The sequence below is a fragment of the Babylonia areolata genome, chromosome 6 (assembly GCF_041734735.1).
Source record: "Babylonia areolata isolate BAREFJ2019XMU chromosome 6, ASM4173473v1, whole genome shotgun sequence".
NCBI classification, from domain to species: Eukaryota; Metazoa; Mollusca; class Gastropoda; order Neogastropoda; family Buccinidae; genus Babylonia; species Babylonia areolata.
Genome location: NC_134881.1, coordinates 9,185,846 through 9,200,845, shown reverse-complemented (window position 1 = coordinate 9,200,845; position 15,000 = coordinate 9,185,846). Strand labels below are relative to the sequence as shown.

Genomic DNA, 15,000 nt, shown 5'->3' with positions numbered 1-15,000 from the left:
CCACATCCCCAAATGACCTAGCCCTCAATTTCACTTCGGTCCACTGCTTCACCCGAAGCAAGTCAGCTGGCTTTAAAAAAAAAAAAAAAAAAAAAAAAAAAAAGAAAAAAAGTTATGCCCTCGACAATCCCTCTCGACCACAACACTCCACACTAAGATGCTGGGCTTTCAAAGAGGCTTTTCATGATTGTGGTACCCAGCAGCTCAAAGCTCCGTGGCTCTTTTCGGTTGAGTAAAGGATTAGGGGTTGGTGGAACGGTGTTTATGGGTACAAAGTCGAGCTGAGTGATTCCGTATCATTGTTGGGTTGGTAGGGGTGACAGGAGGAACAGGGTCTTGAAAGGTGATTATAGAACGTAGGATAAGAGTGGGAAGTGGTGGTGGGTGACATGAGAGTTTTGCTTGCTTGGAGAATTATATACACACAAAAAAAAGTTGTAAATCTTGAATATAAAAAAAATATACTGATAAACATCTTTAATTTTCTTCTTCGTCTTCCTCTTATAATTATTATTGTTATTATCATAATCATAGTCATCATCATCATTAGTAAGTAGTAGCAGTAGTATCCAGTTTTTGTGATGACGATCATCACTGATGGATGGTCCCACAGCAGTCATGTCGAAATCCACATTTGGATATGTTAACATTTATAGCAGTCGAAACACCCACCCACCCCAGCCAACCCCATCCCTTCACGTAAACATTCCTTTTGTTTCCTTGCAAAAGATATGATTGCAAGCTGTAAATGGAGACGAATTCCACAACACAATTGGGTTAAGAAAATCGGCTCACAATCACGACTTGTAATTGTGATGATGGTAGCTTTCAGGTGCGCGCGCACACACACACACACACACACACACACCACACACACTCACGCGCATACTATATATGTATGAATATAATTTTATATATATATATATATATAGAGAGAGAGAGAGAGAGACAGACAGACAGACAGACAGACAGACACACACACACACACACACACACACACACACGCACACACACGCGCTATATATATATATATATATATATATATATATATATATATATATATATATAGAAAGAGAGAGAGAGATACATGTGTGTATGTGTGAACAAATTTCCCAATCCGATACCATGTAACATCACCTAATACTTTTTTGTTGTCGTTGTTGCTTTCAGACTGCACTTACCAAACAATGTTCAGACACGACGATGCAACTCTTGCAGTGGAAATTGTCGACACAGCCTCAGATTCGGTGAGTAAAATGTGTCACTGTATTAAATTAAAATGGTTGAGAGTACTCTCTCTCTCAAGCTTTATTCTCTCTTTAGGGCGAGGGCTGGATGTAAAAAAGCATGTTACTTGCTTATATATTACCCTCGACAATAAAGATTTTCTTCTCTCTCTCTCTCTCTCTCTCTCTGTGTGTGTGTGTGTGTGTGTGTGTGTGTGTGTGTGTGTGTGTGCAAGCATAATAAAATTATATTACCGATGGCTAATCAAGTTTGAGTTTATGCCATATTTCTGTTTGGAAAGTGACACAGAAGGCATAGCTTAATCCCCAGTCCATATTCTAAAATAGATAGCAGTAAACGAAGAACCACCACTCTTGTCTGTACTGGGCATGTCCCGAAATGGTACCCCAGGAGTTTCTTTCGATTTTTGACCTTAAATTCAACAAATGACATCCCGCACCCTAACATTAATTTTGTCAGTAAGCGTTTCCTCCTATCTTTCGCGTTAAATCTCAGGAATGATGATCATTTTGCAGCCTGATTCAGACCTTGTATTGAACTGAGTCAAGAAGTGTTTCCAACTATCTTTGCGTTTAAAATCTCAGGAATGATGATTATTTTGCGACCTGACTTGCACCCTGTACTGACTGACCACCCCTGGTGGCAAAGGCAAAGGCAAAACAGTTTATTTATTGTGCCTCCTGGGGCCGTTGAAACGTTACATAAATACACATACCACGTAAACAGTAAGAGTGATGTCAAAAGAACAAAGAAAAAAAGCCCATTCGCGCAAACAATACGCATTAACAATCACTTCACCATAAGCCATTAACAACAGACATTTCCGAAACGAACTAGAAACGGGAGAAACAAGTGCTTTAAGTTTTAACGCTTTTGGTGCTCTCCCTTTTTGCAGGGCACGGACAGGTTCCGGGACATGCAGGCAGACGCCTTGGTCATCGTCTACAGCATCACGGACCGCCGGTCCTTGAAACAGGCCCGGGAGCTCATGGACTGCCTGCTGACCGGGGCCTCGATGCACGTGCCCGTCCTCCTGCTGGGCAACAAGGCCGACCTCCAGCACCACCGCCAGGTCTCGCGCCATGACGTCAGGCTGCTGACGCACCAGTACCCGTGTCGTCACTGCGAGATCTCTGTGGCGGAGAGCTGCAGCGCTGTGGACAAGCCGATGCAGGACCTGTTCCGGGAAGGTCTGGAGAACCGACGGCTCAAGATGGGGCAGGTGAAGCGGAGGAGGAGCCTCTTCGAGAACGTGTCCCGTCGCCTTGGTAACGTCTTCAGGCGGAAGAGTCTGGAAGAGCAGCTGCCGAAAAAGAAACCGCCGAGGAAGATAGAAAACATCAACAGACGTTCATTATAGGAAGAATGTGATGAAACCTCAACAGACGTGGGTTTTTTTGGGTATTTTTTTTACAGGAAGAACTTGACCAAGACGGCCTGGTTATGCAGACACACTTCCATTGCGAAACTGACAGCACGACTATGTAACAGTTGCCAAAACGTTTTTGTTGACGACAGTCACAGCCATAAAAACGAACCTAAACGTATGCTGATATGATTCGCCATATTTCCTCGACGTTTGAAGACTACGTTCCATTCGTTTGACGTGTGGGGGAATACGTTCAATATTCTCGCATATCCACGAACAGTCAGTTTCCCATGTTCGTGTGAGTGATCTGAACACTGGTAGACGTCTCCATTCTTGTGTCCAGCGATTGCGTCCATGACCCCATGTACGACGCCATTTGCTGTACAACAGAACGTAGCTTGACTCCACCTTCCTTGCGGTAAGTGGGGGGGGGGGGGGGAGGTGTTGATAGATTATGAGAGTGACAGACTGCTGGTAGCGATGTGATGATGGTTTACTGGGATGATGTGGGGAGGGAGTTTCAGTTTCTCAAGAAGGCGTCACTGCGTTCGGACAAATCCATATACGCTACACCGTATCTGCTGGACAGATGCCTGACCAGCAGCGTAACCCAACGCGCTTAGTCAGGCCTCGAGTGCATGCTTATATATTTGTGTATCTACCATAGTGGATTTCTCCTTCAGAATTTTGCCAGTGGACAACATTCTCGTTGCCATGGGTTCTTTTTCAGTACGCAGGGTGCGTGCTGCACACGATACCTCGGTTTATCGTCCCATCCGAATGACTAGACGCTCAGTTTGATTTTCCAGTCAAACTTGGGAGAAAAGGCGAGAGCGGGATTCGAACCCACACCCTCATGGTCTATCTATGTTGGCAGCTGAGCGTCTTAACCATTCTGTCACCTTCCTCTTGAGAGAGAGAGAGAGAGAGAGAGAGAGATGTGATACTTAACGTGTAGACTAATGGTGGGATTACTAACATCAGTTAAACTTTATCAAAAACAGCACACGTACCCGTGTTGCACAGCAGTGATACACACACACACACACACACATACACGCACGCGCACACACATACACACAAGCACTTGAATGAGCGGAATAGCGGGAAATTGGACTCACCAGCATGCTCGCGTGTTCACACACTGTTCACCAGACATCCTTAAAACACCTATCCACATTATACTACTGTTGCGTCGAAGAAACATGCACAACAGCGGGTTTTGATGTTGTTTTGTGATGCGTGCGTGTGTGTGATAATAACAGTTATGCGTGTGTGTGTGTGTGTGTGTGTGTGTGTGTGTGATAGTACCAGTTATCCGTGTGCGTGCGTGCGTGTGTGTTTAATTACTCGCTTCGTACAATCTGATGTGCGGAGGATACTTTGTTTCGTTTATTTTTTTTATCATATGGTTTTGTTTTGTTTTGTTTTTCCTCGTACTACTCTGTGTGTGTGTGTGTGTGTGTGTGTGTGTGTGAGAGAGAGAGAGAGAGAGAGAGAGAGAAGCACCGTTGTTGCCTGTCCGTGCAGTCTGGCATTGACAATCGTTCTGTTCTTTCTGTTCACAGCTTACCAAGGTACTTTGGCGGGACTGTAGAAAACAGGATGTCTGCACTTCACCCGTCACCCAGCTGTCCTGTGGTATCTTCTTCTTCACTCGTGGGCTGCAACTCCCACGTTCACTCATATGTACACGAGTGGGCTTTTACGTGTATGACCGTTTTTACCCCGCCATATAGGCAGCCATACTCCGTTTTCGGGGTTGTGCACGCTGGGTATGTTGTTTCCATAACCCACCGACGCTGACATGGATTACAGGATCTTTAACGTGTGTATTTGATCTTATGCATGCGTATACACACAAAGGGCGTTCAGGTACAAGCAGGTCTGCACATATATGACCTGGGAGATCGGAAAAAACCTCCACTCTTTACCCACCAGGCGCCGTTACCGAGATTATAGAACCCAGGACCCTCAGACTGAAAGTCCAACGCTTTAACAACTCGGCTGTTGCGCCAGTCATCCTGTGCTAAAATCATCGTCTCTGCTGGTTCTCAACACGTTGAAGATATCTGCATAGCTTTAACAACATGACTGGAAGCAAAGGTTTGAACCTCCACCTTAAAAAAAAAGAAGAAAAAAGCGAAAAAAAGAGACATTGCTGAGAATTCTGTTTCTACATAATATACATTATGTATGTGGTGAACTGAAGGAACGCTTAAAAATTGCGATATATGTGGTTGTGTGTGGGGGTGGGTGTACATGATGGCAGCTTGTGTGCAGGCGTGTGTGTGTGTGCGTGCTAGCACGCGCGCGTGTGTATGTATGCAAGTGGAGTATGTGCACGAAGTTTGAATGGTTGTGTGTGTGTGTGTGTGTGTGTGTGTGTGTGTGTTGATTACCTTTGCAGTATTTGCTCTCTGAAGAGTTATGTGCCATAGGACGATCACTTACATGATGAACTAATTGAAATGTATTGTGATATTAAACGAGGCAAGCCGAGAAATAACATGCGTTTAAAATGATGTGGGTTAGTAACTCTGTGTGTGTGTGTGTGTGTGTGTGTGTGTGTCCTTCCCTTCCGCGTCTTCCCCCATTTCACGTGCACGCATACACACACACACATACACACACACACACATGCACGCGCGCTCACGAATATTCTAAATGCACTAGATAGGCTGCACCCACTCATTCTCTTTGGATCGTTAGTGCACAGACAGTTGGGAATGTTCGTGTAGTATCATGCGTTATTTTGAGTGAAATGTGTGCTTGTTTGCAGGCGCACACACGTGTGTGCGTGTGTGTGTGTGTGCGTGTGTGTGTGTGATGGGAAGGCGTTGAGTATTGTCACAAGCTAATAACGATTTTTTTTTAAAAAGCGAACGTCATCAGAGAAAAGAGTGAAAATGAGGGACTGAGAGAGCGAGGCGGGGAAAAGATGGAGAAAGAGAATTCAGTCGCAATTTTTAATCTCCCTTTCTGTCGATCAGTCTCTCTCTGTTTGCCTGTCTGTGGAAAGGGGAGGATGGAGTGGAGAGAGAGAGAGAGAGAGAGAGAGAGAGAAGACAAGGCAATAATCTTTATTTTCGAGGATAACATATTAGAAATTGTGTCTTTCTTTATCCAGTCCCCGTTCTATGTAACGTATATACTAAAGAAAAAAAGAAACAAGGAGCAAACTCAGAAAACTTCATTCTTCACACGATTTCGTTTTATTCAGAAGAAAAGATTATTTACTTCGGCATCTCGTGAGGAAAGGAATTCACGTACAATTGTATACGACCAATCAAAATAAAACTGATGAAAAGAATGGATGTAGAGTCTTATCCTGCTTTCTTTGCGCAGACTTTCTTGCACTTACGTTTATCGGGGAAACGGTTCGCGTTCCCTTGGCAACCTGTGAAGATGAATTTTTCGCATTTTCCTTTCTTGCTGTTGTAGTAAAACATTTTAATCGACGCACTGCAGTTCCCTGGCGCCTTTGGCAAGTTGCAAATAACTGAAATGGAAGAAGGAAACAAAATAAACACGAATGAACATTGTATGTAAACAAACAAACAAGTGGCAATGAAAAAACAAGAGAGGCAAGGCCTTCAAGATTCACTTGTGATACACTTAAAAAAAAAAAATCCAAGCTTTTTATGTAGTGAGTATAATTTCAAAATGTAATGTTTAAGATGGGAAAGATCAGTTTAAAGCAAATTAACTCCCCTAGCATTAATTACAGAGTAATTCCCCTTTTTTACTATCTGCACCAAAACGTTTGCAAAATAAATAAAACTTCCATGCTTAGCAAAAGAAGTTCCTGTTTGAACAAAAAATGATAATAATGACTGCTCTAGTTGTTGGGTCAGAATATCAGATCAAAGTGCCAAGTTTAGAGAATACAAAAAATATAAATATAACAGTAAATGCAGTTTGCATATAATTAGGCTTCATTTTTTATTTTTTTGTGCCCATCCCAGAGGTGCAATATTGTTTTAAACAAGATGACTGGAAAGAACTGAATTTTTCCTATTTTTATGCCAAATTTGGTGTCAACTGACAAAGTAGTTGCAGAGAAAATGTCAATGTTAAAGTTTACCACGGACACACACACACACACACACACACACAGACAACCGAACACCGGGTTAAAACATAGACTCACTTTGTTTACACAAGTGAGTCAAAAATGAACAAGCAAAGAATATCACTAAAGTCATACAAATGGTTTCAGCTTAAAAAGCACACGCAAAAACAACAACTATACAGCTGCATTACTATCATTGATACTTATATAGCGCCTATTCTAGATAAAAATAACAACAGCAAAAACCAAACTGCAAACGTTTTACAAACACAGCCATTCGCACAACAGGCAGCCTACCTGGGTAGAGCCCACAGACAATTGTCATTAGGCGCTCATCATTCGTTTCTTGTGCCATTCAGCCAGGCGTCAACCACGCGCACTCAAACACATGTATGATAGATTGGATTTTTCTTCAGAAGTTTTCCCGGGACAACCATATTTTCGAAGTGGGTATTTGGACGTGCGCTAAGTGCATGCTGCATGCAGGACCACGGTTTACAGTCTCATCCGAATGACTAGCACCCAGTCCACCACTTAAGGTGTGAAACGTCTTGCGAATATGTGATTCCAGCCTTCACCACTAGGCCAACACAGCACAATGATTGTTTATGGATAAAAAGAAAGAAAAGATAAGAAAAACGCATGCTATTGCTATTAATTGTGATCTTTATCGATATTAACAGGTGCGCATTCAGCTTAGAAGATATAACTGAAAAGTAAACCTACTGTTCTGGTCAACGCATGCACGTACAAACCAATACAGGGATGTACACACGCAGAGACACAGGGGAGACACACACAAACAAACACACACACGCGCGCGCGCGCACACACACACACACAGACGCACACACACGTACACACATCTTGGACTCTTCTTTTTTGATTTAAAAAAATTGTTAAATCATCCAGATGGGTTGTTATAATTTTTTTTTTCAGGGGGCGGGAGAATAAATTTTGGAATTTTCACTGTTAATGTTTGATTTTTTTTTTTCAAAGCTTTGTTACGTAGTCCGACTGAGTTGTTATAACTTTTTTTCCTCAACTATAATTATGTTTTAGAGCTGGAAAGTTTCTTTGTTTTTGTTTTTTACCAGATATTTGTTACGTTAATGTTGTGAATAGTCTTGTTTTTATACCTTTCCTTCCTCCACCTTTTTTTTCCATGTCTAATATCTCTTAATGTGGACAGACATTAAATGAAATTGAACGCGCGCGCGCGCGCGCACACACACACACACACACACACAGCAGAACACGTCCAATGCACATCTGCCAACAAACCAGTCCTGTGAACCCTTACCATGAGAACAGGCTTGCTTGCACGCATTCTTGGTCTTAAACCTGTTGTCATTGCCATGACAACCACCGTAGTAGAAGAGAAGACACTTTTTCGCCGTGGAATCATAATAGTACTTTGGTATACGGGCTTTGCATAGGCCTGGGTTCTTTGGCTGTTGACATGGGTCTGCAATCACAGGGTTGTTGTTGCTTATAGTCCTGCCGACCGCACAGGGCCATATCAGAACCGTCAAACCATACAAATGCTCAACCACGTCAACACAAAACTCACATCTACAAAAAAAACACTTTGACAAACCCACAAAGCACAGTTCAAGACACAGTATCCCAACCATTTAGCTCCTTTTGGCAAGTAAGACTAGGCCATGCTGAGGACGCCAGTCATTCCGCTTAATTTATCATCTCCAGATTACAAAAAAAGAGAAAAAACCAAAAAAAAAACAACAACAACCCCACAATACTTCAAAACCAAACCAAAATACATGCCATATAGGCATATAACAATGCAGAATGGGCAGCTGGTGCCCATCCCAGTGTTTACACCTCATTACCTAATCGCCTGAGCAAAACAGCACAGACAGTACATCACAGACTGCGGAAAAGAAAAAAAAATGTCAAGGCTTGCTTGAAAAGCATCAGTATCAGTAGCTCAAGGAGGCATCACTGTATTCGGACAAATCCATATGCGCTACACCACATCTGCCAAGGAGATGCCTGACCAGCAGCGTAACCCAACGCGCTTAGTCAGGCTTGAGAAAGGCCATACAGGCAAATAACACATGCTTGTTGTGTTTACAACGAGCCTGTGATTGCACAACTTAATTTCCATGTGGATTAATAAAGTGTTTTTGATTTGATTTGATTTGATTTGTTTAAAAAAAGAAAAGAAAGGGGAATGGACTGGGAAGGCAGCAAACGAAGACAACAGTGAAGAAAGAAAAAGGACAGAAACAAAGAGAGTGACAGAAAAGAGAAAATTTCTAGCACAGAATTTCCAGAAGGCGGGGATGCTGTTTATACTGAAAGACCCCCGGCATCCCCACGGGGGAAACCACACAGCATTAACAAACAAGCCAAAAAAAACAACAACAAAAAAACAAAAAACTGCCTTAACTACCTAAAAGCTCCCCCCCCCCCCCCTCCCTCACCACAGAAACCAACGTACCCCATCCCACCTGTCTTTTTTAGATCGGAGTTGGGTCTAAACTAACATCTTGTTGAAACACCCATCGAACATCCATAAAGTTTTGTTTCCATTGACGATTTAACTCCTCGACTGCTAAATATAGAGAGAGAGGAGGTGTGTGTGTGTGTGTGTGTGTGTGTGTGTGTGTGTGTGTGTGTGTGTCTGTGTGTGTGTGTGTGGTGTGTGTGTGTGTAGTGGGGAGCATACAGGGTCATTGAATACCCAAATCATATAACAAAGTCATAAACATTCACAAAACCATACATAAAAACAGGAAAGAAAAAAAAAGAGCCAACGATCTTCTCACACGTCCCAATAGCATTTGATAATAAAACATAGTATGCATGCCCAATCATCATGTAAAAAAAATGAGAGAGGCAAAAATTAATTCAAGGCTTTCTTGAAAAAAAAACAAAAAACGACGACAAAAACACAGGTGAATGCACCAGCAAGGCAGAATGTGAGGAATGGAGAGACGACAGAAATAAGACGAAAAGGAAATAAGCAAAACAGAGCTACAGGAAACTGTCGCACATCATTTCCAAAAGATGAAAATCCTATTTTCACTGAAAGAAGGTACGACATCCCCACTGGGGAAACACGAACGCGCACAAGCACAAAATTAATAAACACAAACGTAATTATAAAGACACACACATGCATATATACACACACACGCATGCACAGATACACACACACGAACGCACGCATACACACACATTCATACACACACGCGCGCACACAAATACACACACACACGGGCGCACACACACACACAAATCACACATAGGCACCAGCACACACACACACACACACACACACACACACACGCACACACCGGAACACGTCCAACGCACATCTGCCAGCAAACCAGTCCTGTGAACCGCGCGTCCACGGGTCTGCAATCACACAGCATTTACAAACAAACAAAAAAAACAACAACAACACTGCCTGAAATCACGCCCCTGCCCCCTCCGTCCACGCCAAACACACACACACACACACACACACACACACGGACAGAGAAACACTCTGGCTCAAGCCATCACCAACAACACGAGTTCAACAGACTGTCCGGCTCTCACCTGTGGGAATACACACGTGCAGCGGTGGGCAGGGCGCCCTCACACACTGCACAACCTGCAGGGCGCATTTCTCCCCGCTCTTGCATTTCTGAGACATCGCCAAAAGATAGGACACGATAAGATAGGAAAAGACAAGACAAGGTGAGGTGAGGTAAGATAAGGTATGGTCGGGTAAGGTATGGTAAGATAACGTATGGTCAGGTAATAGTAAAGAGTGGTAACTCTCTCCACACACAAGGTACATAACTTCAAGCCAAGTCAGGTAAGGTGAAGTGAGGTGAGGTGAGGTGAGGTAAGGTGAGATGAGGTGAAGTGAGGTGAGGTAGGTGAGGTAAGGTAAGGTGAGGTGAGGTGAAGTAAGGTGAGGTAGGTGAGGTAAGGTAAGGTGAGGTGAGGTGAGGTAAGGTGAGGTGAGGTAGGTAAGGTAAGGTGAGGTGAGGTGAGGTAAGGTGAGGTAGGTAAGGTAAGGTGAGGTGAGGTGAAGTAAGGTGAGGTAGGTGAGGTAAGGTAAGGTGAGGTGAGGTGAGGTAGGTAAGGTAAGGTGAGGTGAGGTGAAGTAAGGTGAGGTAGGTGAGGTAAGGTAAGGTAAGGTGAGGTGAGGTAGGTAAGGTAAGGTGAGGTGAGGTGAAGTAAGGTAAGGTGAGGTGAGGTGAAGTAAGGTGAGGTAGGTGAGGTAAGGTAAGGTGAGGTGAGGTGAGGTAGGTAAGGTAAGGTGAGGTGAGGTGAAGTAAGGTGAGGTAGGTGAGGTAAGGTAAGGTAAGGTGAGGTGAGGTAGGTAAGGTAAGGTGAGGTGAGGTGAAGTAAGGTAAGGTGAGGTGAGGTGAAGTAAGGTGAGGTAGGTGAGGTAAGGTAAGGTGAGGTGAGGTGAGGTAGGTAAGGTAAGGTGAGGTGAGGTGAAGTAAGGTGAGGTAGGTGAGGTAAGGTAAGGTAAGGTGAGGTGAGGTAGGTAAGGTAAGGTGAGGTGAGGTGAAGTAAGGTAAGGTGAGGTGAGGTGAAGTAAGGTGAGGTGAGGTGAAGTAAGGTGAGGTAGGTGAGGTAAGGTAAGGTGAGGTGAGGTGAGGTAAGGTGAGGTGAGGTAGGTAAGGTAAGGTGAGGTGAGGTGAAGTAAGGTGAGGTGAGGTGAAGTAAGGTGAGGTAGGTGAGGTAAGGTAAGGTGAGGTGAGGTGAAGTAAGGTGAGGTAGGTGAGGTAAGGTAAGGTGAGGTGAGGTGAGGTAAGGTGAGGTGAGGTAGGTAAGGTAAGGTGAGGTGAGGTGAGGTAAGGTAAGGTGAGGTGAGGTAAGGTAAGGTGAGGTGAGGTGAGGTAAGGTGAGGTGAGGTGAAGTAAGGTGAGGTGAGGTAAGGTAAGGTGAGGTGAGGTGAGGTAAGGTGAGGTGAGGTAGGTAAGGTAAGGTGAGGTGAGGTAAGGTAAGGTGAGGTGAGGTGAGGTAAGGTGAGGTGAGGTGAGGTAAGGTAAGGTGAGGTGAGGTAAGGTGAGGTGAGGTAGGTAAGGTAAGGTGAGGTGAGGTAAGGTAAGGTGAGGTGAGGTGAAGTAAGGTGAAGCGAAGTAAGGTATGGTCAGGTAAGGCGAGGTGAGGTAAGGTGTGAGGTGAAGTGAGGTAAAGTAAGGAATAGTAAGGTAAGGTGAGGTGAGGTAAGGTATGGTATGGTCAGTAAAGGTGAGGTAAGGTGAGGTAAAGTAAAGTCAGGCATAGTAAGGTAAGGCAAGGTAAGGTGAGATAACATAACGTAATGTATTGTAACGTAACGTAACGTAACTTAAAGATTAAAGAGAACACAGTATAAGAAAGGAACAACTTTATTATCTCAAATTTGAGAATTTCGACCAGCTGCATTATCACAACACAGACAACTACCCATTCAACATGAAAACAAGTACACATTCAACATTCAACTGTAAAACACATATTAAATATATATGACAAAATACAGAATGTAAAAATATTGCATACATAGTTTCACACATTAACTCCACACTTTACAGGTAACATACCTTTAAAGTCAGTCTCTCTCTCTCTCTCTCTCTCTCTCTCTCTCTCTCTCTCTCTCTCTCTCAATGAACATATTTCGAATATACAAACTTTGCATATGGTACTGCACACAGATTAAAGATAGGCCTAATCACATTAAAAAAAACACAAAAAAACTGAAACAGGAATTGCAATTATATTTTTAGTGCACCCACTCACACCTTACATAATCTTTTCAGAAATGATACTCTCTCTCTCTCTCTCTCTCGCACACACAGTGTTGACCAATAACAATGTACAGAATATGACAAAGTGTGTGTGTGTGTGTGTGTGTGTGTGTGTGTGTGTGTGTGTGAAAAACATAGAGAGACAGACAGACAGACAGACAGAGAGAGAGAGGGGGGAGAGGGGGAGAGGGAGGGAGTACAGGGGAGAGTGAGGAAAAGTCTGCCATCCTGAAGTCGACCCTCGTGTCTATCAATCGCCTCTAGTTTCACCACCTTTGTAACACCGTTAACACCAGCCCTCCCCCCACCCCCCTACCTACCCCCAGGACTCCCCTCTCCCCCACACACCCGCCCCTTCCACCACTACCACCACACAACTCTTTCGACTTGTTCGTTCGTCACGGAACTGTGTGGAATCACAGGAACAACTACTGCACAGAAAACACAAAGTCCACTTATTGGACTCTCATCCCCTTTGTATCATCGTTAACTCCCCATTCCCTAACCCCACCCCACCCCTCCCACCATCACCACACAACTCTTTCGACTTGTTCGTTCGTCACGGAACTGTGTGGAATCACAGGAACAACTACTGCACGGAAAACACGAAAAGTCTACTTACTGGACTCTCATCCCCTTTGTATCATCGTTAACTCCTCCCCCCCTCGCCCCTCCCACCATCACCACACAACTCTTTCGACTTGTTCGTTGGTCACGGAACTGTGTGGAATCACATGAACAACTACTGCACGGAAAACACGAAAAGTCTACTTACTGGACTCTCATCCCTTTTGTATCATCGTTAACTCCCCCCATCCCCTCTCACCCCTCCCACCATCACCACACAACTCTTTCGACTTGTTCGTTCGTCACGGAACTGTGTGGAATCACAGGAACAACTACTGCACGGAAAACACGAAAAGTCTACTTACTGGACTCTCATCCCCTTTGTATCATCGTTAACTCCCCGCCCCTCCCCGCCTCACCCCTCCCACCATCACCACACAACTCTTTCCACTTGTTCGTTCGTCACGGAACTGTATGGAATCACATGAACAACTACTGCCCAGAAAACACGAAAAGTCCACTTACGGGAATGCACGGTGCCTCTGAAACACAAGGAAACACACCAGAGATTCATTCATTTATTTATTTATTTACTTGTAGTCTGTTCATCTAAAATGCTGATATTAGACTGAAAGAAACACCAGTTTGTTGGAGAAAACTGACTCGTGGAGATTGAACTACATACCTACTCCCTGTTTGTATTGTATTGTATTGCATTGCATTGTATTGTATGGTATCATTCTTTTTTGTCACAACTGATTTCTCTGTGTGCAATTCGGGCTGCTCTCCCCAGGGACAGCGCGTCGCTACAGAGAGCGCCACTCTTTTTTTTTTTTTTGGAAGGGGGGGGGGGGGGGGAGGGGGGGAGCGGGGGTTCTGCATGCAGTTGTTTTTTTCATATCGAAGTGGATTTTTCGACAGAATTTTGCCATGGACAATCCTTTTGTTGCCGTGGATTCTTTTACGTGCGTTAAGAGCATGCTGCACAAGGGGCCTCGGTATCTCGTCTCATCCGAATGACTAGCGTCCAGACCACCACTCAAGGTCTAGTGGAGGGGGAGAAAATACTGGCGACTCTGCCGTGGTTCGAACCAGCGCGCTCAGATTCTCTCGCTTCCTGGGTGGACGCGTTACCTCTAGGCCATGACTCCAAATGCATCGGTTTGACATGGTACAGTAAGGTAGATATGACAAGAAAAGGATGTTAGTTTCCGTGTCTTTCCACGAAAGAGCACAGTGGCAAATATAAACACTGTTATGTTGTTCTGTCACAAATCGGAAAAGTTGGGTCGGAATAATGAACGCACATAGTTATAAACATCCCCCCCCTACCCCTCCCCCCCCCCCACAACACACACATGTATGCGTGAACTGTATCAATTAGAACTGTGGTAGCAACAACAAGAAGAATTCGGGCTTGTAGATTCAACACGCATATTATTCATACTAAACACATGCGCAAAGGCATACAAAACAAAACAACAATAATCTGAACAATCACACAAAAAGAAGCGTAAGTTACCCAACGTTCCGTTCTTCGGTTTGTTTAAAACCTATCATCTTATGTGCGGTAGTGGTTCGGCTTGCCTTTTCCGTAAACCAAAAATATTGAAAACACCACTCTTTTTTTTTCTTTTTCTTTTTTTTTTTTTTTTTTTTTTTTATAGATTACATCGTCTTCGTGAGTAGTGCTTGACGACAGCACTTCATCATGAATATCATCACAACAAGTTCTGTAAACTGATGTGTACACTAAAGCAATGAATATTCCGAACAAGGTGAATTATTTGAGAATATAAAAATGATCTGTCGAATCATTTTACTTTGAGTAGACTTACAACGGCGTCAAGATGTATTTCATACATAAAGGTGTTTAGAATTACATGACTGAAAAACGAAACACCCACGCCCACACAAACATGCACACACGTGTACACACACACACACATACACAAACACATACGCACACCAAC

The 15,000-nt window shown here is 43.8% G+C and overlaps 2 protein-coding genes across 5 annotated transcripts in view; one reads left to right on the top strand and one right to left on the bottom strand.

The window, feature by feature from the left end:
- The window catches only part of LOC143282715 (ras-related and estrogen-regulated growth inhibitor-like), a 10,737-nt gene extending 5,975 nt beyond the window's left edge, over nt 1–4,762 (top strand). The window contains exons 3-5 of the mRNA XM_076588431.1: nt 1,171–1,247; nt 2,144–3,035; nt 4,186–4,762. Of these exons, the coding sequence (XP_076444546.1) occupies nt 1,171–1,247; nt 2,144–2,608 (542 nt within the window). The 3' untranslated portion in view covers nt 2,609–3,035; nt 4,186–4,762. The remainder of the gene's footprint in view (nt 1–1,170; nt 1,248–2,143; nt 3,036–4,185) is intronic.
- Nucleotides 4,763–5,809: 1,047 nt separating this feature from the next.
- Nucleotides 5,810–15,000, bottom strand: part of LOC143282714 (papilin-like) — a 74,069-nt gene continuing 64,878 nt past the window's right edge. For 3 of the 4 annotated variants that reach the window (XM_076588429.1, XM_076588428.1, XM_076588427.1), the window contains exons 28-31: nt 13,553–13,569; nt 10,266–10,353; nt 7,996–8,160; nt 5,810–6,119 (exon numbers count right to left, since the gene is read on the bottom strand). In XM_076588429.1, coding sequence (XP_076444544.1) covers nt 5,944–6,119; nt 7,996–8,160; nt 10,266–10,353; nt 13,553–13,569 — 446 coding nt within the window. In that variant the 3' untranslated portion in view covers nt 5,810–5,943. Of the gene's footprint in view, nt 6,120–7,995; nt 8,193–10,265; nt 10,354–13,552; nt 13,570–15,000 lie in introns of those variants that run through there. The other variant, XM_076588430.1, reaches the window with a different exon arrangement.